Source organism: Hippoglossus hippoglossus, chromosome 11 (assembly GCF_009819705.1).
Source record: "Hippoglossus hippoglossus isolate fHipHip1 chromosome 11, fHipHip1.pri, whole genome shotgun sequence".
NCBI classification, from domain to species: domain Eukaryota; kingdom Metazoa; phylum Chordata; class Actinopteri; order Pleuronectiformes; family Pleuronectidae; genus Hippoglossus; species Hippoglossus hippoglossus.
In genome coordinates, this window is record NC_047161.1 from 12,396,259 (window position 1) to 12,424,239 (window position 27,981).

The 27,981-nt window shown below is 43.4% G+C and overlaps 3 protein-coding genes across 6 annotated transcripts; 2 read left to right on the top strand and 1 right to left on the bottom strand.

Moving 5' to 3' along the window:
• Positions 1–1,459: 1,459 nt before the first annotated feature.
• dlx6a (distal-less homeobox 6a) lies at positions 1,460–4,053 on the top strand. Its single transcript, XM_034599325.1, has 3 exons — positions 1,460–2,150; positions 2,844–3,037; positions 3,249–4,053. The coding sequence occupies exons 1-3, from the start codon at positions 1,844–1,846 to the stop codon at positions 3,486–3,488; spliced, it is 741 nt and encodes a 246-aa protein (XP_034455216.1). The 5' UTR covers positions 1,460–1,843; the 3' UTR covers positions 3,489–4,053.
• Positions 4,054–7,715: 3,662 nt separating this feature from the next.
• dlx5a (distal-less homeobox 5a) lies at positions 7,716–9,789 on the bottom strand. The gene is made up of 3 exons (XM_034599324.1): positions 9,061–9,789; positions 8,437–8,621; positions 7,716–8,223 (listed from the first exon to the last, which is right to left on the bottom strand). Exons 1-3 carry the CDS (start codon positions 9,416–9,418, stop codon positions 7,909–7,911), a joined length of 858 nt encoding a protein of 285 aa, XP_034455215.1. The 5' UTR covers positions 9,419–9,789; the 3' UTR covers positions 7,716–7,908.
• Positions 9,790–12,657: 2,868 nt separating this feature from the next.
• On the top strand, positions 12,658–26,054 carry ago2 (argonaute RISC catalytic component 2). 4 transcript variants are annotated; one of them, XM_034599320.1, is made up of 20 exons: positions 12,658–12,928; positions 14,169–14,216; positions 15,286–15,466; positions 15,577–15,697; positions 15,796–15,977; positions 16,191–16,327; positions 16,414–16,548; positions 17,221–17,356; positions 17,523–17,670; positions 17,761–17,880; positions 18,592–18,735; positions 18,850–18,983; positions 19,440–19,624; positions 20,406–20,565; positions 20,700–20,790; positions 22,751–22,957; positions 23,068–23,202; positions 23,344–23,445; positions 23,608–23,807; positions 23,906–26,054. In XM_034599320.1, the coding sequence occupies exons 1-20, from the start codon at positions 12,910–12,912 to the stop codon at positions 24,012–24,014; spliced, it is 2,694 nt and encodes an 897-aa protein (XP_034455211.1). In that variant the 5' UTR covers positions 12,658–12,909; the 3' UTR covers positions 24,015–26,054. The 4 variants fall into 4 exon arrangements, with proteins under 4 accessions (XP_034455211.1, XP_034455212.1, XP_034455213.1 ...); XM_034599321.1 differs by having other exon boundaries at positions 12,660–12,928; positions 18,592–18,714; XM_034599322.1 differs by having other exon boundaries at positions 12,662–12,928; positions 17,269–17,356; positions 22,751–22,945.
• The last annotated feature ends 1,927 nt before the right edge of the window (positions 26,055–27,981 follow it).

Sequence of the window (27,981 nt, forward strand, 5' to 3'; positions counted from 1 at the left end):
GATTATCCGGCTGGGTTGTGCACTTTTTAAATCCCACAAAGTAAATAACAACCGTAGCTGCACGGCGATAATAGCAAGGTACCAAGTTCTTGCTCCAGAAAAGGAGAAAATTGAAACTAAACGCAGCATTTAGACAACCATTTTTGATAAGAGGATAATTGAGGCGACACTGGCGTATAATTAGGGGGATAATTTATGCTATATCCACTTTTATTTCCACCCTCCCAAAATAAATCCTGTCCACAATCATTACACGCGAATTGTTCTTCATTTTGCAGCTGCAATTTGAGCAAAGTGTGGCCGCTAATCAAATAGGTTTTTCCTGGTAACTTGATTGCAACCATAATTATTTTTCATCGTCCTTTTTTGGGTGGAATCGCTGAATGCAACATTGCGTCAAAAAAAAAAAAGTGCATGGCGCAAAAACACGATCTGAATCCTTGTAAGCGGAACGTACATTTTATTCATATGTACTAATCGAACATTTCAGCCCTCAGAGGGAAACTGTATAATTTACATATATTGAGGACCCTACCAGGCCTCGGATAAAAGACACTGTCAGTTTATCTCGGTATCCACCCTTCTCTGGGCAAAATAACCTATTGTACCTCAGGCATATTGTTATTTGATGTGTCACATGCACTGTATTTGGAATTGTCTGAGGATCCTTAATCATATGGTCAGTAGCCCCAGAAGAAAAAACCCGAGCAGTTATTATATAGAGCAGAGGGGGGGAGGGGGCTTAAAGAGGGGCTGCTCATTAGGCGACAACATAAATACCACACTGCAAAAAATATTTTGAAATTATTTGAAAATATTAAGGATGAAATGTTGAATTTGTGCATAAAAATCCGCAGGGCTGTGGATCTATTTCCTCTTGTACTTCCAAGGCAATTCCACCTGTTTCAGAAGATTCCTTGATACAAAACAGATCCCTCCACCAGTGTAAAAGTGTCTCACATGCAGAAACAAATATATTTTAATGTGCATTTAATACGATTGGGATTATTCCACATTTGTAAATATGAGGGAATACAAATGGAACCCTTCCACGACTTGTGAAGATTACTTTTTTTTTGCGGTTAAAGAATCACTTGTAAATGATTTATTAGCATTTTTGGTTTGAAATGTGTTTGATATTAAATCGGATATTAACATTCCTATAAACAGGATGTTTGTGTGATGCTTCCCTATATATGTAATTAATTCCAGAGGAAAGGAGGAGTTACACGCTGAAGAGGAAAAGAGGCGCATATAGAGACATGCTTGGCTCATCAGGCTAAATCAATGTGCGCACTATATGTTGCGCGTCGTGCGTAATTTAAGGGTTTGGGTAAAAGAAAAAAAAAATCGACTCGGCCATTCCGAAAGACTCGCTTTTACGCGTGAAGCTTGTCTGTAGGATTTAGACGTCTTTCCAACCATATATTATTTCCCCCCATAGTTGTGGTGGGAGCTGGTAAGGTGGGTTAACTCCAGCTCAAGTCTCCGTGAGGCGCAGAGCACTGATGACGTTGGGTTGGATGACCAATCGGAAGGCGCTGCCCTTTCGAGACTAACCATTTTACTTGTAGTGTCTGCATCAAGTCTGGAAGCAAGGGCTCAATTTTAACAGAATCCACCTTAAAATCTCTCCCTTAACTTATGCCTACCGTCCGCCACTTTGAGTGAGAATATCACGGGACGAGGGGGAAATAAAGGCGCCGGTGGAAAACCCCGGTGTTAATAGGACAATATCTGTTTCGCGGCGGAGAGGGGAGAGAGACAACAACACAGCGAGGGAGAGAAAACCGATTTGGTCTTGAGAGAGAGGGGGGTGAGTGCTCTCAAGGCAGAAAATTCGATGATGACCATGACTACGATGGCTGACGGTCTGGACGCTCAGGACTCGTCCAAGTCTGCTTTCATGGAGTTTGGGCAGCAGTCGCAGTCGCAGCAGAGCTCCCCGTCGATGGCCGGCGGCCACTACCCGCTGCACTGTCTCCACTCCGGCTCTCACGCTCACCACCAGCACGACAACACCCCGTACCCTGGGACCAACACCTACAACAGGTCTTTACCGTACCCTTACGTGAGCCACCCGCACCACAGCCCTTACCTGCCATCGTATCCCAACAACACGGGAGGACAGACAAGGTTAGACGGCACAGGTAAGAGACCCCCTTTACACCAGCCAGATGGAAAGCGCACCGCGTCAGGTCCATCCGCGGCGCACATCAGTGCCATTAGCGCGTATACCGTCTTGGCCCAGATTTGGGATCGAACCGTTCTCCATGCCAGTGTTGGTGCCATGCCCAACTCACTGCACGGCCGCTCCAAATTGGGACGCAAGATCTTTCCGTCTCAGATACGCCGAAGACAATCGTGCGTAAATGGCACCGGATAATTCGACATCCAGCCTATTACCTCCAGCCTCGTGTTGCCGTTCCGTTTAACACTCCCCACAGATCCCACAAAACCTGTTTTAATGCCCGGGGTGTGATCATCACGACCGTGCAATCCTCACCAACTACTCGTAGAAAATTAGGCAGCCCGCACGCCCTGGATGTTGTAATTAGCATTTAATTGACATGTCATTACCAGCAATATCCTAAATATGACAGCGTATGAGGATTGTGGCTGCCACGGCGCGTAAAGCCAATGTGAGATGTCAACGTTTATCAGCCTTGTTTTTTTTTTATTATTTTAACGCACTTTTATTCGTTGCCTCTAAATGTATCTACGCATCTATCCTACACATATTTCAGTTGATTTGAACCGGTGGTATCTCCGTGCACGAATTAATAATAGTATGAGCACAACCTGGCTGTGAATAATAATAACTTTGCTTGTTTTTGTTGCAGAGCAGCAGAAAACGACGGTGATTGAAAATGGGGAAATTCGTTTTAATGGGAAAGGCAAGAAGATCCGCAAACCTCGGACAATTTATTCCAGTTTGCAGCTTCAAGCGCTGAACCACCGTTTCCAGCAAACACAGTACCTCGCTTTACCGGAGCGCGCCGAGCTGGCTGCCTCTCTAGGACTCACACAAACCCAGGTATGGGAGGGACACACTCTGCTGTGCCTTTTTACATTATTCCATCAATTGTAACACATTTTAGATTTAAATACTTTTATAAATATTTTGTTGTATCTGACATTAAATAATAAATTTGATTGTTTTGCAGATATAATAATCCTCCATGCACACTCTTTTTCCATGCGTCATTTTCTAAGTGTATGCTCCCCTCTCGTCCTTCCCCCCACAGGTAAAGATCTGGTTCCAGAATAAGAGGTCAAAGTTCAAGAAGCTGCTCAAGCAAGGCGGCAACCCGCACGAGAACGACCCCATCCCGGTCTCCATGTCCCTCTCCCCGCGCTCCCCGACCATCCCTCCAATCTGGGACGTCTCGGCCTCTTCCAAAGGTGTAAACATGCCGGCCAACAGCTACATGCCCGGCTACTCTCACTGGTATTCCTCCCCACATCAAGATTCAATGCAGAGATAGGCTGAGGACGGACGACGAGGCATGCAGGAGGGTCGGCGAGCCGTGCGGAGGCCTGCGTATCTCCGCCATGCAGTTTCCAAACGTAGCCTACAATTTGTGTCAGCGCAGGGAATTTGGGTGCTGGAGAGGAGACAGAAAATAAAAAAAAACCCTCCGCTGCGTATCGGCTTCAGGATCAAACGCAGCCAAGCCTCGGTGTGGTGACACAAACAGGGGGAACTAACTGTTTTGTTTTTTTTCCAGCGTAACATGGCTGCTCAGTGGACTCGCATATTTGTTATGCTATCATTCATGTCAACATCTGAACGTCAATATACCAAATATTACCAGTGACATTTTTAGCCACTTTTGGGCAAGGACTGCTGACCCTCTCCGTGCGCTGTGACGCACAGAACCTCTCGCCATGGTGGACTCCTGACTGCTTTTCCCCCTTTTTGTTTTTGGTTGTTTCTCCAACATGCAAAACCAAGCAAATTGTCTGTCTGTAAATATAATCTGCGAATTCAGTTGTACATACACTTTTTATGTTTTGTCAGATCGAGTAAACCGTGACTCAAAAAAACACAGACGCCTGCTGTTGCATGATTTCCACACATTTTAAAAACGAGGGCCTCTTTATGCTCCATATTGGCCCAACACCACATTAGAACAGGCCCATTCCCCGTCCCCCTGGTGTGTACAGGCTGATACGAGACAATGCGAACATAAGGTAATGACACAGTGCTGCAGTGAAAAGCTCATTTCACCAGAGTAAACATCTAAAATAAACCAAAGCGCTCGGTGGCTGATGAAGTATATAGATTTATCAAATGCGCTCGACACCAGAGGAAATTAACTTACCCTGCACCGCTGCTGCCTACATTCACCTCGAAAGGCATTTGCTCCAGGTCCAGCTTATCTCGTCATTTCACCCTCAATTATTAGAAGTATTGACAAAATGTTTTCTCCCTTCTCTCCGTCCTAATGCGGGGCGTTAAATGCCAAGCTCCGCGGGATCGATGTGGAACAAAGCAGCCAGCTGCAGTGGCGTTCAATATGAAGGAGATATTTGGGACAATTTGTGGGTTTTTATCCAAGTGAGGCTTTTTTCCCCCTCCATTCTCATAAATGCAGGCATAATTAGGGTAATTTTTGATGTAGCCCGCTGATTACAGCGTTTTTACCGTCAAAGATAATTACCTGTAATTTTCAACCACTTTTAATACTAAAAGGCATCTTTATTTGGATTTGAGGTAGCACAGATGGAACAAAAGAGAAAATTATTCGGTTATTCATATACAAATTGCCGAGACGAGTGAGCGCTCGGGATATTATCTGAAATTACGACGATGAAAAGCTCCATGCAGCTGTCAACTCGCGGATGTCCCACTGGCGCACATTGAGCCTACCTGGGCCCCCCCACCCATATCAGCCTCATCCCCACCCCTCCGCAGGGCTGGGGCTCATCTGCTCCTGGGGCCCATGTGCACCCAGATCCTGCAGCCAGGCTGCAGGGAGCCCGACACTGCATGTCGAGTAAACAGCTACATGAGCTCATGATGGAAAGGAGGAAGCTCCGAGAAGTGACAGGTTTCATCATGGTTGCACAAAATGGGAATAAAAGTTTGATGAGTTAAATCAAATAAGTTTGAGATGGAGGGATGTGGTGGTGGTGGTAAGCTGCAGCAGAGTGACAGAAGACAGATATTGGGGGGTGGGGTTGTGAGCTCCATCAGCATCACGACAGACAGACACACAGACAGAGAGACAGACAGGCAGGCAGGCAGACCTAAAAGCACCAGACAAGATTTCACACATGCAAAATCCAACATATTATCTGTAACACCTAAGAAAATCTCATAAAAAGACCCACTGCAAATGTTTTCTCCAACAAATATAAAAAAACGAATCAGACATTAAGAAGATGCTGATTTGTCCACTCCTCTGTTGACAGCCCTGACTAAACCTATAAGAACCTAATGAATTTCCAGTCCTATCCTCCTCCACGATGCATGAATATAATAACCACGGGACAGAGAGGTATGAGACTCAGGGCTTACCTTGCCTCCGCTCCCCCTATAACACAGACTAACCAAAAAGCGCTGCACGGTTTTACTGCTGCTGGTTGAATAAGCAAATCCAGGTGGGGAAGTGTTTGCACACCCCGGTAAGCTCTTATATATTGCCTGCAAAATTAGCTGTTATTACTGTCACTGTTTAGTGATGGCGAGCTTGGGAAAAAAAAAGAGCCCTCTGCAATCAAGAACCAAGCGCATCTTTGCAAATTATAGGTAATTGTCAATGTCCAGATTATGATAATGGAGGCCCTAATCCTGAAGAATAATTATTGTGGAGTGTTACAGTTGAAGCTGTCCAGTAAAGCTAACTGTCATTATTTAGACTCGATTTGCAAAACGGGGGGAAAACTAGCTGAGTGGAAAATGTTCGGTTGGAAATAAACGGGGGCTCTCGATATAATGGCACCACAGTGTGCGTGCGTGCGTGTGTGTGTGTGTGTGTGTGAGAGAGAGAGAGGGAGAGATGGATGGATAGAGACATACAGCAGTGTGTGTGTGTGTGTGTGTGTGTGTGTGTGTGTGTGTGTTTATGTGTTTATCAGAGTGATTTTGAGGTTTGTGTGCGCAACCGTGCACGTGATTGTGCACGCACTGTGAAAAATCTAAATGTCTCAAGTGACCTGCTCTCATTACATTAATGATTATACTGAATATGATTTAGGCTACAACAGAAATTAGGCTGAAAACTACAACAAGCCGTTTGGAGGTTTAGATCAAGAAAAGCACGTACATAGCCTGTCGTGTTATTGCTGGAAGGCGCGTGCGTGTGCGCGTGTGAGAGAGTATATAAAGTGTATTCTGGAGGCTGCAATCAGGAGAAGGAAGAGGATTCATGTGTCAGGTGTAAATGGTAACTTGCATGGATCAGTGTGTGGGTCAGATGCACGTATTGTTTTGTTTGTTAATGTGTGTGTGTGTGTGTGTGTGTGTGTGTGTGTGTGTGATATGTCCCGTTGCAACAGAAAAAAATCACTTATATGAATTCTGCGGACATGGCTGCGCAAATTCAATTAGGTCTCTCTCCAAATGCGTCGTTTTCTCACAGTGACACGGTTTGTTTAGCGGTTTTTCAGCGGTGGACGCTGGTAACGCAGTCTGCTAATAACATGGTGAGGTTGCGGAGGATCTCTCTCTCTCCCTCTTTTCTTTTCTTTTTAATTTCACCCGGAAGGTGGGCTGCGTGCGGCCGGCACTGGCAGAGCTCTGGAGCCGGTCTACCCCCACAGGAATGCGGATTGTCTCAGATCTCCGTGCCGCCCCCCTCGCCTCCTCTCTGCCATTCAAAGCGGCTAATTGCAGGGGACACAAAGCGAGGAGCGACTGCAGACTGTCTGCTGCAGGAGGAACACATGTTCTGCACAGACCTGCATGTAAAGCTGCGAGCAACGCACTGCACCGTCAGCCAGGGTCTCCACTAAAAGAATGATCAAAAAAATATAATTGTGATTTAAAAATGTACTAATAATAATAATAACTAATTTAGGAGGGGGGATTTGAAGATATATTGGTGGCAAAATATTTGAGGATTTTATTTATTATTTGGGATTCATTTATAAATATCAATTATTACATTAATGCCATGATACAACGCTTCAGATATCACAATAAATCTGATTGCATTCAAATACGTTTAAGAGCTCCCGCTACACTGACTTCTACAAACTCCACGAGTCTCAATATTACACTATATAATAATTCAATTCTATTGAAGTGATTAATATGGTTAATTTGCATACTGTGTCACATATCAAATTCATTTTATTTATAATACAAATTTTAAACTTACTGGCTGTTAAATTATTTTCATCCATATTAAAATTAAACCTCTTCATGAAGATATATTTCATTCCCATTCCAATTAAGACAAATATTAATTTGGTCCACGCAACAGCTTCAGAAATAAAGGGCACAGTTTTAATAAAAAATAACAAAACAAAAAAACCCAACAGAATAAATATAGATGATGACAATTAAACTGCATGAATTGGATTTACATTTGTTTTCCATAGATAATCCATCTCAATACTGAGCAGCTGTGATTGGAAAACGTCACCTGAGGCTCACAAGCACTGTTTATGTCTGCGGGTCCGTGTCGTGATTTTCGGGTGTAAATAAAACGGAGGGTTAGAATAACGAGAGACTGCAGGAGGCCGGAGGTTTTCAAAGATCCATTGTCCATTTAAACGTTTAATAGTCTTCCAAAAAAATGCAATAAATTACATGCACACATTTACACATTTTACACGTTTCTTCTATGACTGTCATCAAATACATTGCATATTCCTCTGAAATCTGAACACGAGTCCCATAGAAGGAGGAGGGGGGGGAAAGGAGGTTTGAAATGAACAACAGGTTTTTTTTTCTCAATATAACGTCCCCGCTCCAAGAGCAAGTGAGTGCTGTATCGAGTTAGGGGTCTGCAGGTGGGCGGCCATGGAGCCAGCGGCCGAGGTGTACCACGACCCCGAGTTTTCCAAAAAGTTAGAGGCCGTCGTGTTGATGCTCTGTGGCTGTAGGCTGTGCGGCCTGGAGGGGCCCTGTGTGTCCCAGACGGCCGGGGACTGTGGTGAGTTGCACGCCATGGGATCGCTGGAGCTGGGGCTGAGCTCAGGTGGAAGATCCCCGTTTTTCATGATCTTTTTCATTTTTGATCTCCTGTTCTGGAACCAAATCTTCACCTGGAAAAGCAGGGGGGAAAAAAACACACCACCATTAATGTCTCAAATAGCCAAGAGCAGGAACAACAGATCCAAACGAGGCACGGTGCGTAAAGACGCACGGACAACTGGATAATTTGATACTATCTTAATAAAGTAGCATATAAAAGAGCTACAAATCTTAACTCTTAGTAAAATAGTATAAGAAGGATTTCATGTTCTGTTTTATCTCACCTGTGTTTGCGTGAGTCCCATTGAGGCAGCCAGCTCGGCTCTCTCCGGCAGCGCCAGGTACTGTGTGTTCTGAAACCGCCTCTGCAGGGCGGCCAGCTGGAAGCTCGAGTAAATAGTCCGGGGCTTCCTCACTTTCTTCGGCTTGCCGTTCACCATCCGCACCTCGGGCTCGCTTATCTCTTTTTCTGTCAAAGGGATCACAACATGAATAAGCATGTGCTATACAAGCTCTGTAAATCAAAAGCATCTTTCAGGTTTAAATATCTTTTTTTTGGGGGGGTGGGGGTGGGGGGGGGTATAGGTTGTTCACTTGTATGCCTTAAAAACCAAAGTAAATCCAAATGTCTAGAACCAAATTGATTCCAGTAATAAAAAAGGGGAAGCTCTTGTTTTCCCATAATGCTCAATAATTGAGTCCTTATGTGTTGCTTTATATTCACTTTGCATATTTTTTGTTGCAGGAAACAAAAAAAACAATCAGAAAATAAATCGGCAGATAAAAAAATGCATGAAAATTATTTTACACCTTTTTAAAACAATTGCAACACGATGACCAAATAATAAAAATAATAATCTAGCTTTATCATAATAATAATCATATTAAAAAGGTCTGCAGGCCCTTACCTTGTGGACTCGGCTGGGCTTGGACTCTGCTGTAAGTCCCTGCATACTGGTGGTAGGCGGGTGTCGTGTACGAGCTGTAGTCGGTGTAGGATTTTGTGGAGTAATTTCCAGCGGACGCGTTCACCCCCGGGTACTGGTACTGGTAGGCATTGAGCGGCTTCCCGTACGAGGTGGTGCCCGGCGAGCAGTAGCCGTGCGTGACTCCGCCGGCGGGACTGTAGTAGCCGGAATCCGTGGCGCTGGACTCGGGTAAAGTGGGAGATTCCTGAGACGGGTGGTGCATGGCGGAGAGTTGGAAGGAGCTCTGGAAATCTGCAGGCTTCACACTCGGGATCCTCCGGTCGAATACTCCAGTCATACTTCGTGGGCGAAGGCGTGGGTTTGTTTTGATTTCGTATTTAATTCGCAACAAAAAGGAGGCAGTTGGATCCAAAAAGCGCAGAGCATGGAGACTAGTGCGCGGGCATCGTCGGAAGGCTCATAGGCCGTCGGGCTCTGGTGAAGACTGCAGCCAGCCCCGCAGCAAAGACTTGGTTAAATCCTAAATCGCGCTCTTACGCACTGCAGGGAGGATCTGGTTCCATTGGCCAAGGCGCGCGCGCGCGCACGCACACACACACACACACACACACACACACACACACACACACACACACACACACACACACACACACACACACACACACACACACACACACACACACACACACACACACACACACACACACACACACACACAGCTACACCCAATTCACTCAGCCAGCTTTCTTATAAAGGGGGGAAACCACCCGGGCTATGAGGCTGCATTGTTGTGTTTTTATTCTATCTATCAATGGCAGCAATTAAAGTGTTGGCCGTGTAGCCGCTCCACGATGATTTCTAAGGACAAAACCTCATTACTAAAATGGCCTCCTGCTGGAAGACTGGCCGATTATTAGGATTGTCTGCATTATTTGCGCATTTTATTAAAAAGAGACTCCACGTTCTTTGGAAATAACCTCAAAATAAAAGCATAGAATCCAATGTTACAACCATCACCAGAGAAACAAAGCATAAAACCTTATTAAATTGTGCATTGAGATCATTGGTGGCTGTTATGTATATTTTAACAGGCACTTAGATTTAAGATGATGGAATATCCGATACAGCCCATTCCTTAAATTATAATTTTGCATCTAACAGTGTTGAAAATCCTGTATATGTTTAGTATCATTTGCATATTCAATATTATTTAATGTGCTTTGTGCCATATATTCTAAAACGAATGCAAATAATACACAACCGACTTTTCCAATCCAATTTAAACCCCACTTGATCTTTGATTATTGATGTATAACAGTGTTAATATTGACCTGATTCTGCCGATAGGATCATTAAATATGAATCTTTAAAACCCTGCATGAAAGATCAACGCTCAGCCTGAGTCGGACACATTCAGTGGTGAACAGAGCCGACCAGTGGACAAAGTGAGGAGCTGCACCTCAAGCTCACTCTAGGAACAAACCCACAAAGACACATGGTGACAAAAGAAAATAAATAGAGGGTGAATCAGAGCTCAGTGTTGAAATATAAGAGCTGAAATCAAAAGCAAAAACTAAATCTAGAATTACACACAGTGGGTGCAAATACCTCTGCCAAACAGACTTATGAAACCAAATTTAAATTCACTTTAGTTCTGGATATTTATTTTTCATCAAGATCCAGGAATTATTTAGTGACAAATCAATTTTCTTTTTAAAAAACAACCTAGTTCACAATGTTAAATAAGTTGAAAAAAAAAATACTAGGTTCGCATTGAACTGTAATGGGTTCTTCCTGTGGTCATGTCCCACCACTTCATAGAATTTCACAGAAATTGGTTGAGTATTTTTTGCACAGTCCTGCTAACTAACAAATAAACATAGCCTCCTTGGTGGAGGTGACAACTAAAAAAAAAATCTCCAAAAAGAAATAGGGCAACAGGTGTGAGGGTATAAATGACCAACACTGGATACATATTATTTAGTTTTACCTCATGTATTATAGTGTGTATTGCCTTTATTATTATTATTATTATTATTATTATTATTATTATTATTATCATACACTATATTCCCTATCCAGTGACATAGTGAACAGGAAAAAGAAGAAAGAGGCCAAACATGCTTTTTGAGCGGCATTCAGTTACATTTACAATGTGTCACAAGCATTCACTGATCATTCTGTACAGACAGACAGAGATAGAGAAACAAAGGTGTTGCAGGAAGGTTATACGACACAGGAGTGGTGCTGCACATTTCAACTGTACAGAATGAGGCTAAAACAAAGTCTACATGGACGAGTCATCACAGGGAAACCATATGACATTTTCTCATCAGTTCGACATCTGAAAGCATCACCTGGATAAGCCAGAGCCATTTTGGAAACAGGTGCTATATAATATATAATATTATAATAATATATAGGGTATAAACTGAGCTTCTTGAATGCAAACACCAGTGTTTGGAGGTAAAAAAGGATCAGGAATTCATGTAAAGAACATCTTGTAAAACTGTTCAGCATTGGGTTGGAACTTACTGTTTGTAGCTGCATGGCAGAGGCCAGCCAGAGGAACATGGTAACTCAGCAGAGAATGATGGAGTCATCAGTAAACATCAGGAAATTCTGGATGCACACGTCAAACAATCAAGTGACAAAGTGAAAAGAGACAGACTTCTGCAACAGGACAACAAACCAAGGCAGATCCCAAGCTCCACCATGAACCACCTCATCGCACATAGATTGTAGAAGGAAAAATAGAATATATCTGGGGATGTGGATGAAATTTCTTAAATAAAGGTTAAAAAAATTGTGTTTGCAAGCTGTAATGTCTGTCAAAGGCGTGGTTACAAACCTTTGCCAAAATTAGTGTTATTAGTACTAATACTACTTGTAATAATAACAATGTATTGGGTCTAAATTTCAGTTTTACTGCTTGAACCAACAGTGAATCTCACCAAACTACTCCGGCTTGTTGAACCTTCAGGAAACATTATATTTTTCTCACATATAAAGTGTGTATATAAATTACCACTAGTAAATAAACTCAGGTGTTAGCAGTTAGCTTACCTTCTCTGTCACCCCGGAAGTACTTCCCCTGTGAGAACACACGAATTCCTTCCTGCGGTGTTCGCTTGTTGACATTTGTTTACCAACTCTGTTTGCCTCGTAATACTTTATTAAACTGGAATATTCATGTTCATCACGCGATATAGCGCCAAACACGTGTTTTCAAGAAGTTTACTGAATCAAGAAAATCGCGTTTTCTGCGGTTTTTCCATTTGAATCGGGGTCGCGGCTGAGAGCGCGCGTCCCGCGTCTGACGTCACGGAGAAGGTCATCCAGCAAGATAGTTCCCCCTCCTGTTCACATCTATAGACACACAAACTGAGCTATAGAATAATGTCCAAAACGCGTGGACACATTTAAAGAATGTGACTATGATATATATGTTAAGTGTCTCATCATTTTTAATAATTGAAAAGGTGGAATCAACACATAGTTTCCCCTCGAAAAAAAAACCCGCCTGGGCTCGCTTGTCTAACCGGAAGTGACCAAAGGCGGAAGTGGGCGGCAGGGAAGCCTCTTGTCGTGCATGGCCCTCTCACTGCTGTTTTGTGTGTTGGGGGGATGGGGCCGCGCAGAGGATGAGAGTCTCCACACATTTACCACTTCGCTAACTAAATAGCTTTCTTTCCGAGCCGGCTTTCCTCCATCCGCTCCGTGTACATCAACACCCCTTCGACCACGCATGAGTTTCGGTGGGATTCGGCCAAAATAAAGTGGAGTATCCGCACGTCCACGACTCACGCTCAGAGAAAAGTCGACAAAATGTATTCCTCTCCCGGAGGTAAGTGCTGCGGCTAACGTTAGCATCAGCTAATTGATGCGGCTAGCTAAAGAAAAAAAAAAAACCGACTCACTAGTTGTAGCGCCTTTGCTGCCACATTGCAGCGGCTCGTTGCAGACAGACAGACCCCCGGTCCCGTCTCACGGCCGTTTATCACTGAAGTCGAGCGATCCCTGTGATTAAGAACATCTCGTTCCCCGTCTTTAAGTGGAGGCATTAGGAGGAGAGGTAATCTTAGCTAGCGTGCAGCCACAACGAGCCGCTGCTAGCCGAGCTAGCTTAAGCGGTGCCTCGTTTCGGCAACTTGCTGTTAGCTTTCAGATGTCGTCTCGGGAGGTGCGATCGATTGGTTTGTATCGTCTGGGTAAATCGCACGATTACAAACAGATCGCGGTGAGATCATCTCAACACTAAGCACAGAGTTGAGGCAGAAGTGTAGCCTGTGATAATGCTATCTAATCTCACCAATCTTAGCAATGCTTGGTTAGCACTGTCCTCTTAAGGGAGGCAGATGTAGCTGTGTTGACATTGTTTCTGTCCACGGAATAAACACATAAACAAATCTCCCTGTTAATGTAACACAGACTGTGTGACACTGAACATGTTAAGGACATTGGCTCGGGTTAGATACAGTTACAGTTACAACACCTGACAAGCAGACTAGGATAGATTATTTTAACATTTCTTGATCAAAGATGGTTTTCTCTAGATCATTCCATTATTATTCTGGATCTCAAAGAACACATTGTATTTGTGTCACATTTAGTTACTATTGTAGTATTTGTTTGCTATGTCACAGGAGGCATCTTTCTTGTTTTGTTGCTGAGCTGAAGTATGAATTCACATCCAGCATTAGTCTCTTCCCAGGAGAGCGGGTGGTTTCGGGCAGAGTCAGATTGGCCGCTTGCACCATCACTCCTGTGTGTATATTGATAAGCGTTTCTTTAAAAGTCGCCCTTGATTGTGGATGGAGGTGTTCTGGAAGCGATAAGAGAGCTAGACATATACTGAGATGAAGCAAGTGTTTGCTGTGGAGACATACAAGTAAAGATGAGTGGCAATCTCCACTTATGGCCACCAGCTACACAAGGAAATTACCAACGATTTCTACATGTCTGTCCTTTTGATAAGTGACTCAAATGTCCATGTTCACTCCCCTGTATGTGTCAGGACAGTGTGTATTAGACCAAGTGGATTTTTATTTTGTGCAATCATAACATGTCATTTCTGTCCCCTGTAGCTACCGAGATGACCGAGCCCGCCCGTTCCTCCGGGTCATTAAGCTCCGGTAAGCGCTTCCCATATTTGGGCCATGAAGCCTTAAACTGGTCTCTGCTGTGGGCCAGTTTAAGTGGCCAACTGCATTACGCTTTTTTCTAATCCTTCTATTGTCACAGTCATTCTCATTCAAAGTACATTTTAACTGTCTTGCCGAATATTGAAATTGTCCAGGAAATAGTACACAGGTAATGTGGTGCCACAGATGAGATTCTAGAGGAGACGGCGTGGTTTCAGATTGACAATTTCCTTTTAAACGCACCCCATTTTGTGCACTGAATAGCAGTGCCCTTTTACACACTAAAGGCCATTCAATAATGCCTACCATATATTATTAGGTTTTATGGGTGTTATTGTGCGTGAATGAACAGAGCTGGAGCACAAAGATAAGGCACTGAGGGGAATGGATAGAGTGCTCTCCCTCTGCCTGACCGTAACATCTGAAGTTGCAGATATGGAGCTTCTTGGTTCAGCATGTTGACCAATGATGAATGCTTATAACATCTTATCCAGGATGACACATCAAAATGTCCCTAACGGTTTAAAAGGAACAAGCTGCCTCTAAATTGGCTGGTGGGAAGGTTCACGTACTCACATATCTTATCAAGAGCTAAGAGTTTTTCCAGCCCCTTCAAAAGCTTAATACTCACTGAAAGATATTTATCTAGGATACAGTTCAACAGCACCACAAACTACATCCCACAAAACAATCGCATAGTTGCATACATATATATATTTTGCATATATCTTGGATCATTTCATCAAGGTAGCCATTAAAAAGAAGAATATACATTTATTACCTCTCTAAAGTTACTCAATCATGCTCATGTGAACAGTGTATTGTTTTCTGACACTGTGAAAACTGTTAAGATTAAAAATATTGGTACAAGTCTCCCATACGCCTTTTTTCTGTTAAGATCGGTTGAAAAACACACACTACTTATTTGTTGTATCTGTTAGTGAACCCTTTCAGTTACATTTGTGAGCATACATGTTATTTATGAGATCAATAAATATTGCACACTGGTTTAAATATTGTGGGAAATGTCTCATCTGTCAATTGATCTCAACTTTTTTAGATCCCCCATCTTCACCGGTGCCAGAATATGTGTTCAAGCCACCATCACGGCCAGACTTTGGCACCATGGGCAGGACAATCAAGCTCCAGGCCAACTTCTTTGAGATGGAAATCCCCAAACTGGAGGTCTACCATTATGACATCGACATCAAGCCCGAGAAATGCCCCAGGAGGGTCAATCGGTATATACACACACACACGCGTGTAGTCCTTTAGCAGCTGCTTGCATGTGGTGAATCCGTGTTGGAATGTTTCGGGCACTGTGGTAATTTCTTTTTCATTTCGTTCCCAGTGAAATTGTGGAGCACATGGTCCAGCACTTTAAAACACAGATCTTTGGTGATCGAAAGCCAGTGTATGATGGGAGGAAGAATCTCTACACAGCCATGCCCTTACCCATAGGCAGAGACAAGGTATGTCGTCACCAGGACAACCAGCAATACAATCTCCACTCGTGAAAATCCGCAAAAAAAATGATGTCTATTTATTTTCTTTCCCATCTAACACACAGGTAGAGCTTGAAGTGACCATTCCTGGTGAGGGCAAGGACCGCAGCTTCAAAGTATCCATCAAGTGGATGTCCTGCGTTAGTCTGCAAGCTCTGCACGAGGCACTGGCAGGGCGGCTTCCCAGTGTCCCCTTTGAGACCATTCAAGCCTTGGATGTGGTCATGAGGCATTTGCCCTCAATGAGGTGGGTCTTAGATTATTGGATCTTGTTTCATATATGAGTGATGGGCTGTCGTTATAGGTTTTTAGCACAATTATCTTACTTTAGACAGAGATAGTTAGCATGACAACACATTTTTTTTCTGTGTCTTTAGTAGGTGTCTTTCTTTCAACCTGTTCATCGAATAGCGTCTGTTTCTCTAAACATGTTAACCAGGTTTCATTTTTTCTGTTAAAGGTATACCCCAGTGGGCCGTTCTTTCTTCACTCCATCAGAGGGATGTTCGAACCCCCTCGGTGGTGGCAGAGAGGTGTGGTTTGGCTTCCATCAGTCTGTCAGGCCTTCCCTCTGGAAAATGATGCTCAACATTGATGGTAATTTTCACGTCGCTCCTGCAGTGCTTGTGTAAAGTAGTGGTGTTCCTGTGAATCTCATCTCTGTGTCCTTGTTTTGCTTGCAGTTTCCGCCACTGCATTCTACAAAGCCCAGCCTGTAATTGAGTTCATGTGTGAGGTCTTGGATTTCAAAAGCATTGAAGAACAACAGAAGCCCTTAACAGACTCTCAACGAGTTAAATTTACAAAGGAAATCAAAGGTAAGTAATGTTGTGTTCATTGTGCTCATTGAGGAATGACTCTGTTTGACAGTCTTTATTTTGTAGGGGTTTTCTAGGTGAAGTGTCTTTAAAAATACAAGAGTAGGTGAAAACCAAGTAAATGGCTAAAACAAGTTTGGTCATATTTTTGTCATTTACATGTTTTTCTGTTGCTGTTGCCACAAAGTGGAACAAGAGGGAAATAGTGACATAAATGAGACAATTAAGACAACATGTTTACCAGCTTTTTCAAAGATTCGGGTCTTGTCTTCTAAAATCCTGATTATATAACAGCAACATCATCTGACAAAATCCCCATAAACATGTATTAGACAAAGACGGGGGCTGTACTGTCATTTCAGTCACATTTACATACAAAATGATGAGTCAGAGAGAAACAAAGTTAAAGTCTCATGCAGGTCTGTGTCAGCAGCTCTGAGGTCAATTAAATCAGATGCCTCGAGAGGTGTACCTTTTGTAGAGAACCTTGCATTTGTGGGGCAATACTGGAGACTTGTTATGGAATGTAGCTAAGTTCTTTCCAAAAAGTCTCTAGATTTAGCTCTGAAAAGTTGGCAAATATTGCGGCAAAGGTGCTAAATTGGCCGCATTGCCGATGAACATCCCCCCGGTCAACGTAATATAAACTGTGTCCACCAATTAATTTTGAAGGATCAACGGACAGTGGGGGAATTTCCAACTCTCGTCTCCTCTGTCCAGGTCTGAAGGTGGAGATCACTCACTGTGGGCAGATGAAGAGGAAGTACAGAGTGTGCAACGTTACCAGAAGACCTGCCAGCCACCAAACGTAAGAATGAAGTGTTACACAAAATGTAAAATGCATGTTGATGAAGGAATGTATAATAAACAATCAATAACATCGATAACCGGTGTGAGAATTCTCATTATGAAAAGTCTGCTAAGTGAAAATGACCATCAGGCATATTGAGTGTTTCATTTATTTATTCCCATAGGTTCCCTCTGCAGCAGGAGAACGGCCAAACTATTGAATGCACAGTAGCACAGTACTTCAAAGATAAGTACAAGCTCATCTTGCGATACCCCCACCTCCCATGTCTACAGGTGGGACAGGAGCAGAAGCACACCTACCTACCTCTAGAGGTAAATATCAACGTCTTGTGCTCACAATGTTTGCTTTTACAAGAGTGACCTGATTCACATGTTGTGTTTTGCTTTGTGCGTCCACTCCAGGTGTGTAACATAGTGGCAGGACAGCGCTGCATAAAAAAACTGACAGACAATCAAACATCCACTATGATCCGCGCCACAGCCCGATCTGCACCAGACCGTCAGGACGAGATTAGTAAACTGGTGAGTCATTGGGAGATAAATGCCAAAAATCTTGTTTTCCACAGGTTTGACACTGTCTCTGTATCAGTTTGACACAGTAAACAGTAGGAATGTTGACACTGTGCTGCTAGTTGCCAGGATTCATCGATAGTGGTTGCCCGGTGATCTGGGGCATGTAGCAAAAACATGGCCAAGGTGATAAAATCACAAACTCTATGAAAACATGACCCAAATAACCCCAAACAACAAAGGCTTGTAAAATCAATGGTTGTAGCCGGTCCACTGACACATGACTCCCCACACCAGAGAACTTTGAAACATGCACATGTGACAGCTGCTGCTGCTCAACAAATAGTCTTACCAACCAGCTGTCGGTATTCCTGACTGTCGTGACCCTGAGGACCAGGGCTCCAGACTAACTTTTTACATTGGTTACACCGGTGCGCCTAACCTTTGCATTTAGGGGCACCAGCACATAATTTAGGTTCACCCAAAATGTTTCACTGTGCCTTTTGGCACCGCAATAATACACCTATTATACCTCTTCTTAGTTCACAAAATATCTGTAGTAGTACAGACAAGGCATGAATGTGAACAGTTTTTTACCATTGTCTGATATATCAGGAAAACTTTGGAAGAAAAGAAAAATAATTCTTAATTGAAATGTTATTTAGTTTGCAGTTTTTCTGATGAAGCGTAAGGTAAGATATTCACAGTTCATTTTTCTTTCAGATGAGAAGTGCCAATTTCAACACTGACCCTTACGTTCGCGAGTTCGGAGTGATGGTGAGAGACGAGATGACGGAAGTGAACGGCCGCGTCCTGCAGGCCCCCTCTATCCTGTATGGAGGCAGGGTACGTGGAGCAACTGCTGATGTACTCCTCAAGCATTTAATTCCACGCAGATCATTCATTGATATTAAGTTACATTTCTAACCTCGTCTTCTGCACAGTGATTAGCTCTAATACGGCTGTTTTTACAATTTGCAGAACAAAGCAATAGCCACACCTATCCAGGGAGTATGGGACATGAGGAACAAGCAGTTCCACACTGGCATCGAGATCAAAGTGTGGGCCATCGCCTGCTTCGCACCACAGAGACAATGTACTGAACTCCTGCTCAAGTAAGTGACATGCATAGAGTGCATCTTCTCCAGCATACAGCTGCTCTTTGTTGGCTATTTAACAGGTGTGAGCATAGCTTGATTTTCAAATGTTGCAGCGCAGCAAGGGCAATGAGGTTGTCTTACTTGATTTGTGCTTCTGTTTTAAGAGCACACGTTAAGTATGTACAGCTGTGCCATGCATAAGCCAGGCTTTATCCTTTGCTTTTATGTACGTAACTGTATGTAGAGTATGTTACAAGCTTCATCATGTTCGATGCCAAATATAGTGCAAAGAAAGGCTGGTAGACTCAGTTTTATTTAGGTGTCAGATTTTCAATTCCGGTTTACAGCCGTGCAGGCTCCACATTATGCTCTGGAGTCCATGACCTGCTCTTGATTTTGCTGTGATGTGGCTCCGTCTTTTTAATTTTGTCTGAATGAATAAACAATAAACAAGTTCCTCATCTGTCTCAGAGCCTTCACAGATCAGCTGAGGAAGATCTCCAGGGATGCAGGGATGCCCATCCAGGGTCAGCCTTGCTTCTGTAAGTACGCCCAGGGAGCGGACAGCGTGGAGCCCATGTTCAGGCACCTCAAGTACACCTACCAGGGCCTCCAGCTGGTCGTGGTTATCCTGCCGGGGAAGACGCCTGTCTACGGTGAGGGGTCTACTACTACTACTACTGTTTGTTGTTATTTGAAAAATATGTTTTCTTCTCCCAAAGATAAGAGACATCGGGAGATTCATAATCTTAATTTAAAGCCTAAGAAATTAATTATTGTGAAGTGAAGTCAACACTTTCTCATTCTTAAGGTACGAGCTTGTATCCAACTTCTTTTAAGTTGTGGACAATCTGCTTCTTCTACAAATTAACATTTCCAACAGTTAGAGTAAGATACAGTAAGATAACTGTGTATACTGGATATAAACAGTATTTGTCTGAATAATGAGTCAAAGGTGGCATGCAAATTAGGTAGTTATAAAAGTAATTGTGTTATCAGTGTCATGCTGATTGAAATCACAAACTCTAATTGATTTTATGGCAAGGCAAAACTTGCACAAACTAAATCAGTGAGGATTTGTGCGATCAGAGTTATATTTGAAGCCTTGGCAGTTGCTCTGGTTTATCCGAACCTGGCTTCTGCATCAGAGCCTGCTGAGTAAGTTTAACTGCTTCTATTTCTGCTTTAGGAGATAACCACAAGGAAAAAAGGGCTAAATCAACCACATTCTCTCTGTGGTCCTCCCCATCTGCTCTCCTGTTCCCTTCCCAGTCTTTTAAACATCAGTAAACCTGTTTCATAACGTGCACAACGGCCAAATTAAACCACTTTCAGGGCGCCTGAAAGTTTTCAATGGCTGTGATTGGTCAGTGTAGCTGTGTGCGCACTTGATCATGTTCAGTTTATTGACATCTTTTATTTGTTTTTGTGTCGTAGCTGAAGTGAAGCGTGTCGGGGACACTGTACTCGGCATGGCCACGCAGTGTGTGCAGGTGAAGAATGTTCAGAAGACGACACCTCAGACTCTCTCCAACCTCTGTCTGAAGATCAATGTGAAGCTGGGTGGCGTCAATAACATCCTGCTCCCACAGGGCAGGTTAGTGGACATACTACTACACTCTAATTGAAACCCTGACAGTAACACGATGACGCCCACATGAGTCTCATAACAAAAAATGTTTTTTTGTTTTTTTTCGTTGCCCCTTTGTCTGCACTGTGTATTTGCTCCAGGCCGTTGGTGTTCCAGCAGCCAGTAATCTTCCTCGGTGCAGATGTGACTCATCCGCCTGCAGGAGATGGAAAAAAGCCTTCCATCGCTGCTGTAAGTAACATTACAACACAACATGAACAGAGTAGCTTCAAATAAGTGAGGTGTAATATCATTATAGCTGAAATTACAGAGAATAACTGACCATCCCTGCAGCTGTGGAGCTTCTTTCAGCTCATTGCATTAGTTTAATGGTCTCCACATTTACCTAAAGGTTGAGTTTCAGCTGCTCCCATCAGTCGCTGTATGTTTCAAGCAAGAATCCACTGCCAAGCGCAAAGATACACACAAGTTCCTGAAAGTTGAAACACATCCCTGCACGGAGACTCGAAATTAAGCTTCTGAATATTTGACAAGTTGCCAGAAACAATGTTGTCAAATCAAAGTTGGATTTGAAAGTAGGCAATTTGTGCTTAAAACATCAGCCATCACGACTTTATAAGCATTTATAAGCACAGGACCTGAGACGTAAGAAATCGTCATCCAACCGTATTATTGTCTGCACATAACGAGAGATGTTAAAGGGGACATAGCATGCCCATTTTACCACAAGTTGATATGGTTCCTTGGGGTCTTAATGAAATGTCTGTAACATACTTTGGTCAAAATACCACAAGGATCATATAAAACAGCACCCTTTTTACCCTGTATAAAACAGCCCTCCACAGAGCGACCTGTTTTGAGTGCCTGTTCCTTTAAATGCTAATGAGCCAGCTCCCCCCTCCCCCCTCATGATTTTAAACGATATAAATTACATATTTTATATGATATAAATTATCAAATATGCATCCCATACTTTGTATTCCCCTTGTTGTCCTGGAGTTTTAATTTTCCCAATCACATAATTAAATGTCCCCCTCTGCCCATCCACTACAAGCACACAAGCAGACAGACAGAGAGAGAAAGAGAGGGGTGGGGGGGGGGGGCTATGAAGACCATCATTTACCCCCGAACCCCGACATTCAACGGGTACAACAACAAGCGGAGAAAGCAGAATCGCGGGCTGACCTTATATATACAGTCTATGGGGCTGACCAGCGGAGAAATGCACGTCCCGTGTGAACAGCCAGGCGGCTGCGCGCTTGAGAACGGCGCTGCGCTGCCTCGCAGCTGCGCTTCCGCGTCCGGTGTACCCCGGCATAACTACTGTAACCCGGCGTACAGTAGAGCTGAACACTGCGGAAGTCTTCCACACAGCTGGCAGTATGGAAGACCGCTGCGAGGCAGCGCAGCGCCGTTCTCCAGCGCACAGCCGCCTGGCTGTTCACACGGGACGAGCATTTCTCCGCTGGTCAGCCCCATAGACTGTATATATAAGGTCAGCCCGCGATTCTGCTTTCTCCGCTTGTTGTTGTACCCGTTGAATGTCGGGGGTTCGGGGGTTACAGTAGCGCTGAACACTGCGGAAGTCCTCCACACTGCCGGCTGTGTGGCGCTGACACAAATTCCAGCTCACGCACGGGAGAGCGAGCGGTCGCTCCCGAGCAGCTGCTGCAGCCTCCCAGTCCCAACGATCCAGACAAATGCCACATGTGAGTGAATCGCGGGCTGACCAGCGGAGAAATGCTCGTCCCGTGTGAACAGCCCGGCTGCGTGCTTGGGAACGGCGCTGCGCTGCCTCGCAGCCTCGCTGCCTCCGGTGTAAACCCGGAAGTAACGAGTGTGGGGGGACGGGGGGTGGGGTGGGCCAAGACCATGTAGGGAGACTTCCAGTTCCTTGTTACGAAACAATACCCAGGAAGCGCAATCGAGTCGCTCAAGCATGACGTTTCTGACTTAGAGGAACTATAACAAAACGCGCGAGTGTTTTTTCCCCAGAGTTTTTGGGTTGGTAGACATGCCAGATACCCACATTAACCTGTAGAAGCACTAACAAAGTGGAATTTGCATGCTATGTCCCCTTTAAAAGTAATCAAAACGTATCACCCTTTCATTTCTGACATCGCATTTTCATTTCATTTACATTCTGGATAACTTTGATGTTATACTAAGGATATTTGCTCTTCCTCTTCAGGTTGTTGGTAGTATGGATGCCCACCCGAGCAGATACTGTGCCACAGTCCGGGTGCAGCAGCACCGTCAGGACATCATCCAGGACTTGGCCACCATGGTGAGGGAGCTTCTCATTCAGTTCTACAAGTCCACCCGCTTCAAGCCCACCAGGATAATCTACTACCGCGATGGCATCTCCGAGGGCCAGTTTAACCAGGTGGCTTGCACAGTGAGGATGTTCCCTGAAAATCTAGACAAATTTGTGTTGCTGATTTCTTCCAAATCCACATCCTTTCAGCTTATTAATCCTCAATATATTCTTGACTTGCACTTGTGCAGGTTCTTCAGCATGAACTGCTGGCCATCCGTGAGGCCTGCATCAAACTAGAGAAGGACTACCAGCCCGGTATCACCTTTGTTGTCGTGCAAAAGAGACACCACACAAGACTGTTCTGTATGGACAGAAATGAGAGGGTCAGTACTGCATCATTGAGATTAATATGAATGTTGATTGTTTCATAGCCTAGCTCTAAAATGAGAGCGAGCCCATTGCCACTGTGTTGTAATCTGTCTTGGTACTTAGGCACTAACACATTTTTTGGTGTATTTCTGCAGGTTGGGAAGAGCGGCAACATCCCTGCAGGCACCACGGTGGATACGAAAATTACTCACCCATCCGAGTTTGACTTCTACCTTTGCAGTCACGCTGGAATTCAGGTAAAAATAGGATTAGGATCGAGTGGAACTGAATCACCAAGTGAAGCATGGCATGTTTCTCTGAGTTATTTGAGAAAAAAGGACCAAAAGTTTAGGGTAACAATTATTAATGGATCAATGGGTTTTGGCTCAACACCTGTCATTCATTGTTTCTCCTTGCAGGGCACCAGCCGGCCGTCTCACTACCACGTGCTCTGGGACGACAACCACTTCACTGCAGACGAACTGCAGGTTCTCACCTACCAGCTTTGCCACACTTACGTGCGCTGCACCCGGTCAGTTTCCATCCCAGCACCAGCCTACTACGCCCATTTGGTGGCTTTCAGGGCTCGCTATCACCTGGTGGACAAAGAGCATGATAGGTAAGAATTCAATGGCATTTGCTGTATTGTAAACCTTGTCTGTAAACCTCACACAATGGACGTGGAGGACCCTAATTTTCAACTTTTCACAATTTCAGTGCTGAAGGAAGTCATACCTCAGGCCAGAGCAATGGGCGCGACCAGCAAGCCTTGGCTAAGGCCGTTCAGATCCACCAGGACACGCTGCGCACCATGTACTTTGCCTGAGAGCATACAACCCCAGGGTGGCGTGGGTGAGACTGATGGAACACACTACCATAATCCCCCTGCTGTCTCGCCGTCAGCTCTAGATAACATCACAGTGGTTTTACATCGTGATCTTCCTACTTAACAAACCTGTCAGCTGCCCATACATCTACAATTGTACTTGAGCCCCTAACCCACCCAAACCAAGCCAGCTATTAGATTACGATGCAAAAGAATCCCTCTTTCGCGGGGGTTGAGTTAGAGGAGGTTCTATATACATGTTGTGACATGTTGTGCATTCGTGTGTTTGTACTTGTTGTAGGGGAATATGTCTGAGAGGAAGAGGAAAAGTTTTTACACTGATGGGTGAAATCTACCATTTCTAAACAAGTGGGAATTAACATTTTACATTGGGGAGGTTTCTAATTAAGCTGTTCACCCTCCTCCTGTTTTTTATTGTTTGTCATGGTCTTGGTGCTCGAAGGGCGAAGGAGACGTCAAAAAGATGAGGGGTCCCGTTCACTGTTTATATGCCTGATGTTTCGCTCCTCTGACAAACATTATTTATCAGCCAATCAAAGCAAAGTGCACTGACCAGAGTGGGTACTTAACCTGGACAAAAGTACTTAATATATTGAGGATGTGTGTGATTTTTCACATAGGGCACTATGTGATGAAAAGTGCCATTTAAGACCACCTTTCTATCGTCATTTCTATGTAAAATACGATGATATATTTGTCCCACATCTGCTGGGTTTTCAGTATTTGTCCTTGATTGACCGTGACGACCATTTTATGCCAAATCTGGTGACAACTTACAAAAGGATTCCTCGAGTCAGATTTGTTTTCAAACCTCGAACCAACCGTTCATTCTAGATGGGGTGGCTTTTAGTGTCCAGATTTAAAGTGCAGCAATTTTATCCTCCGGAACTGATAAAGTTGCACCAGTAATTCCCGTACGAGAACTAGTGTATCGGGACTGGATCCCAACAAGGACTCCTTTCTAATGTACTCTGAGCCATGTTGATAAAACCACACACACACGATGTAGAAATCAACATAGAAGGGATCTTGATGAAATCAGTTTTCCTTCCTTCCGTTTTTATAGTCTATTTTAATTTCAATCATTTTATTTTGTAATGAATATGCATGTAGCTGACTCATCTTTTTAGACATTTAGGCATTCGTGACAATTGTTCCTTTCTCCTACTTGTACACATTAACCCTTCTTCGGCAGAACAAGCGTTTTCTGCGGTGTCTTTGTCAGAGCAACGTTTGCGTGGCGTATCGATATCCGGGCGTACGGTACAGGGGAGTGAAAGCTGAGTTTAACTGATTGAAATTTCCTTTAAAAAAAACTCTTGAATTATAGTGTTTGCTCCGGGAAACGGGAGCAGTCGTCGCACAAAAGCTTGGGTTTTATGCAAATGACTTTTTGTGAGTCTTTATACTATATATAGTAATGTTGGTAATAAGGTATATTTTGAATAAGCTTTCAGTGAAGGCTGCTGAAAATACTATAAAGATTTTTGTTAAAGTGACTGGCCCACATGTAGTCTAAATTAACACTGTCTATTTGTATACAGATTTTAAATGCAAATATCCTCTTGCCTTTTGGAGACTGTTACAGTCTTACTAATAATTCTAGACGTTTCCTAACACCCCACCTAAGTTTTACTACTAAGTTAAGCTGGCGAATGTTCACAAAGCCCTGATCAGAGGCAAGTAGTCTATTTTCTAACTATGCATCATTTGTATCCAAGAGATTTAACAGTGGGTTATCTCACAGGAATTTAGGTCATTTATAGAGGTAGATAATCAGGGCCTTTTTTTTGTTATCTATGTTTTTTTTAGCATGTTGCATTTAGTAGCGTTTCTTAGTGCTTATCAGCATCTTCATGCCTTTCTAACGGGATGAAGTATTTATGTGGTTATTTGTAACATTGTAGATTTTATAACCTTTAAAAAAAAAAAAAACCTTGGGTGTATCCTTTGTAACACACGATCTTTCTTAGCCAAACAAGATTACAAACTTTTACATGATTTAATAATCGAAAAAAAGACATGGAAGCACAACAAGACATGTTGATCTCTAGGTGCTAGAAGTTTTCACTGTAAACCACCTTTAAAATCCTCACTGGATTTGGTCCACAGAGCTTTTTCCTCGTACGCTAAAGGAAGCTTCATCATTTCGAGGATCTTCTCTTCTCTCTCAAATTGACGACCTCTCCCCGTTACCCTCTGAACTCATTACCTGCAAAGCAACTAGAAAAAAGCCGACTGACTGTGTTTGTGGGGCATTCTTAAAAAAAAAAAAAAAAATCACCTACTTGATATTTACTGTTATGATGTCAATATTGTTCTTATGGGTGCTGGTCTCACAACATGTAGATTTGGATGCACTTTTGATAGCAGAACGTTGGTATGGCTTCTATAGATGTAGTTCCTCAATCCAAGCAGGAGACTCGGCCATACTGTGTGACACTGGCGTAATTGTATGGAAATGGCCGTGTGTTCTACCTCTTGTTACCTGTTTTAAGTGTTATGGTAACATCACAACACTGGCCATTTCTGTATAATTACCCCTGCTATCTCTCTAATTGGCATTGTTTGAGTCTTGCATTTACAGTAGAGGTTTAAAACGCTTGGCGTGCGTGATGTCCAACGTGCTTTTCTTAGTTTGTCCTTGTGATTTTTAGTAGTTTTACTCAAACTGATAAGAGAGAATGTCTTTTTTTTTCTTTCCTTTTTAGTGGTTTTGAGCGTCTAGCTGTACGACCAAATCCTTGAAGTGTGTTTGTATTCACACACAGCTTTTCCCTGCATTTGTTCCTTTAATTCTATGCACCAATGAAATGACGGACATTTGCTCGACACATGCGTTTTTTTTCCACTAGAGAAGTGTGACAGCGAATGCAGAGCTCACATCGGGTGTGGTCACTGCGTCGTAGACAAATTGACGAACAGCGCCACTCGGGTTCATTTACAGACTGTTAATTAAAGTTGCTTGAGAGCGCAAAAGAAACGAGAAAACAGCTGAGAAATTCACGTTAATAGATGTTTGTAACGCAGCGAGGTCAATCTGATCGGGTCAAATTCAGCACAGAACATTTATTAATTTGCTAATTAAAGTACAGTTTAGTACAAAAGTACAAAGCTCTGCATTCTGTAACGTGAATGTCCTCTTCTCTGTGTGAATGCCGGCCTTTACGATGCTGCCACAAGCATCCACGTGAGTTCATGTACTCGAATGTTCAGTCTCTCAAAGGGATGCCTGGGTGTTAGTGTTCTAGTCGGCGTTGGTCGTTCTCCAGAAGATGCCTGAGTGACATTGTGACCACAATAATAACGGGTGTCCCCAAAAAGAAATTTTGCTAATTCCAAACATCAAGATGTCATTTAGGAGACCTGTGTTTACTTGTCGTCATTGCTTCTTTTGTTTGTTTGTTGTTTTTTGTGTTTTTTCGTTACCGATACCAGCACCTTAAAATACCAGATGACAATGGCATTGCTTTTTTTTTCCTGGAGATAAAACTCAAAACATTTGACAAATGTTATTTTTGCACTAAACAAGTATGGACTTTGTACCTGTCGCAGCATTAAGACTATTATCAGGTGGCAGAATGGCAGACATTATTTTCCCCTCCTTTTCTTTTGTTATTCAGAAAGAAGCAGTTGGCATTGGAGGCTTTTCAAAATAAAAGATGCACAGAGCCTCAAATATGTGCGCTTGTTGAGCCGACCAGCATTTAGCATGTAATCCTTCAAAAAAAAAAAAAATCCTGATGCCTTTAAATGTTAATGAAAGAGTGAAACTTTGTAGTCGCGTGGGTGGGTTGCCTTTGCATACTGATGTGGGTGAAAGGTGCTTCACACAAAAACAATCGTGACAGGATGAGTTGAAAATCACCAGTTGTGGATGATGCCGTTTGTTGGAGACGCGATACCAAAGTGCTGTGCGAGGGGTAAAGTGCAGGAAGGCGGCAGT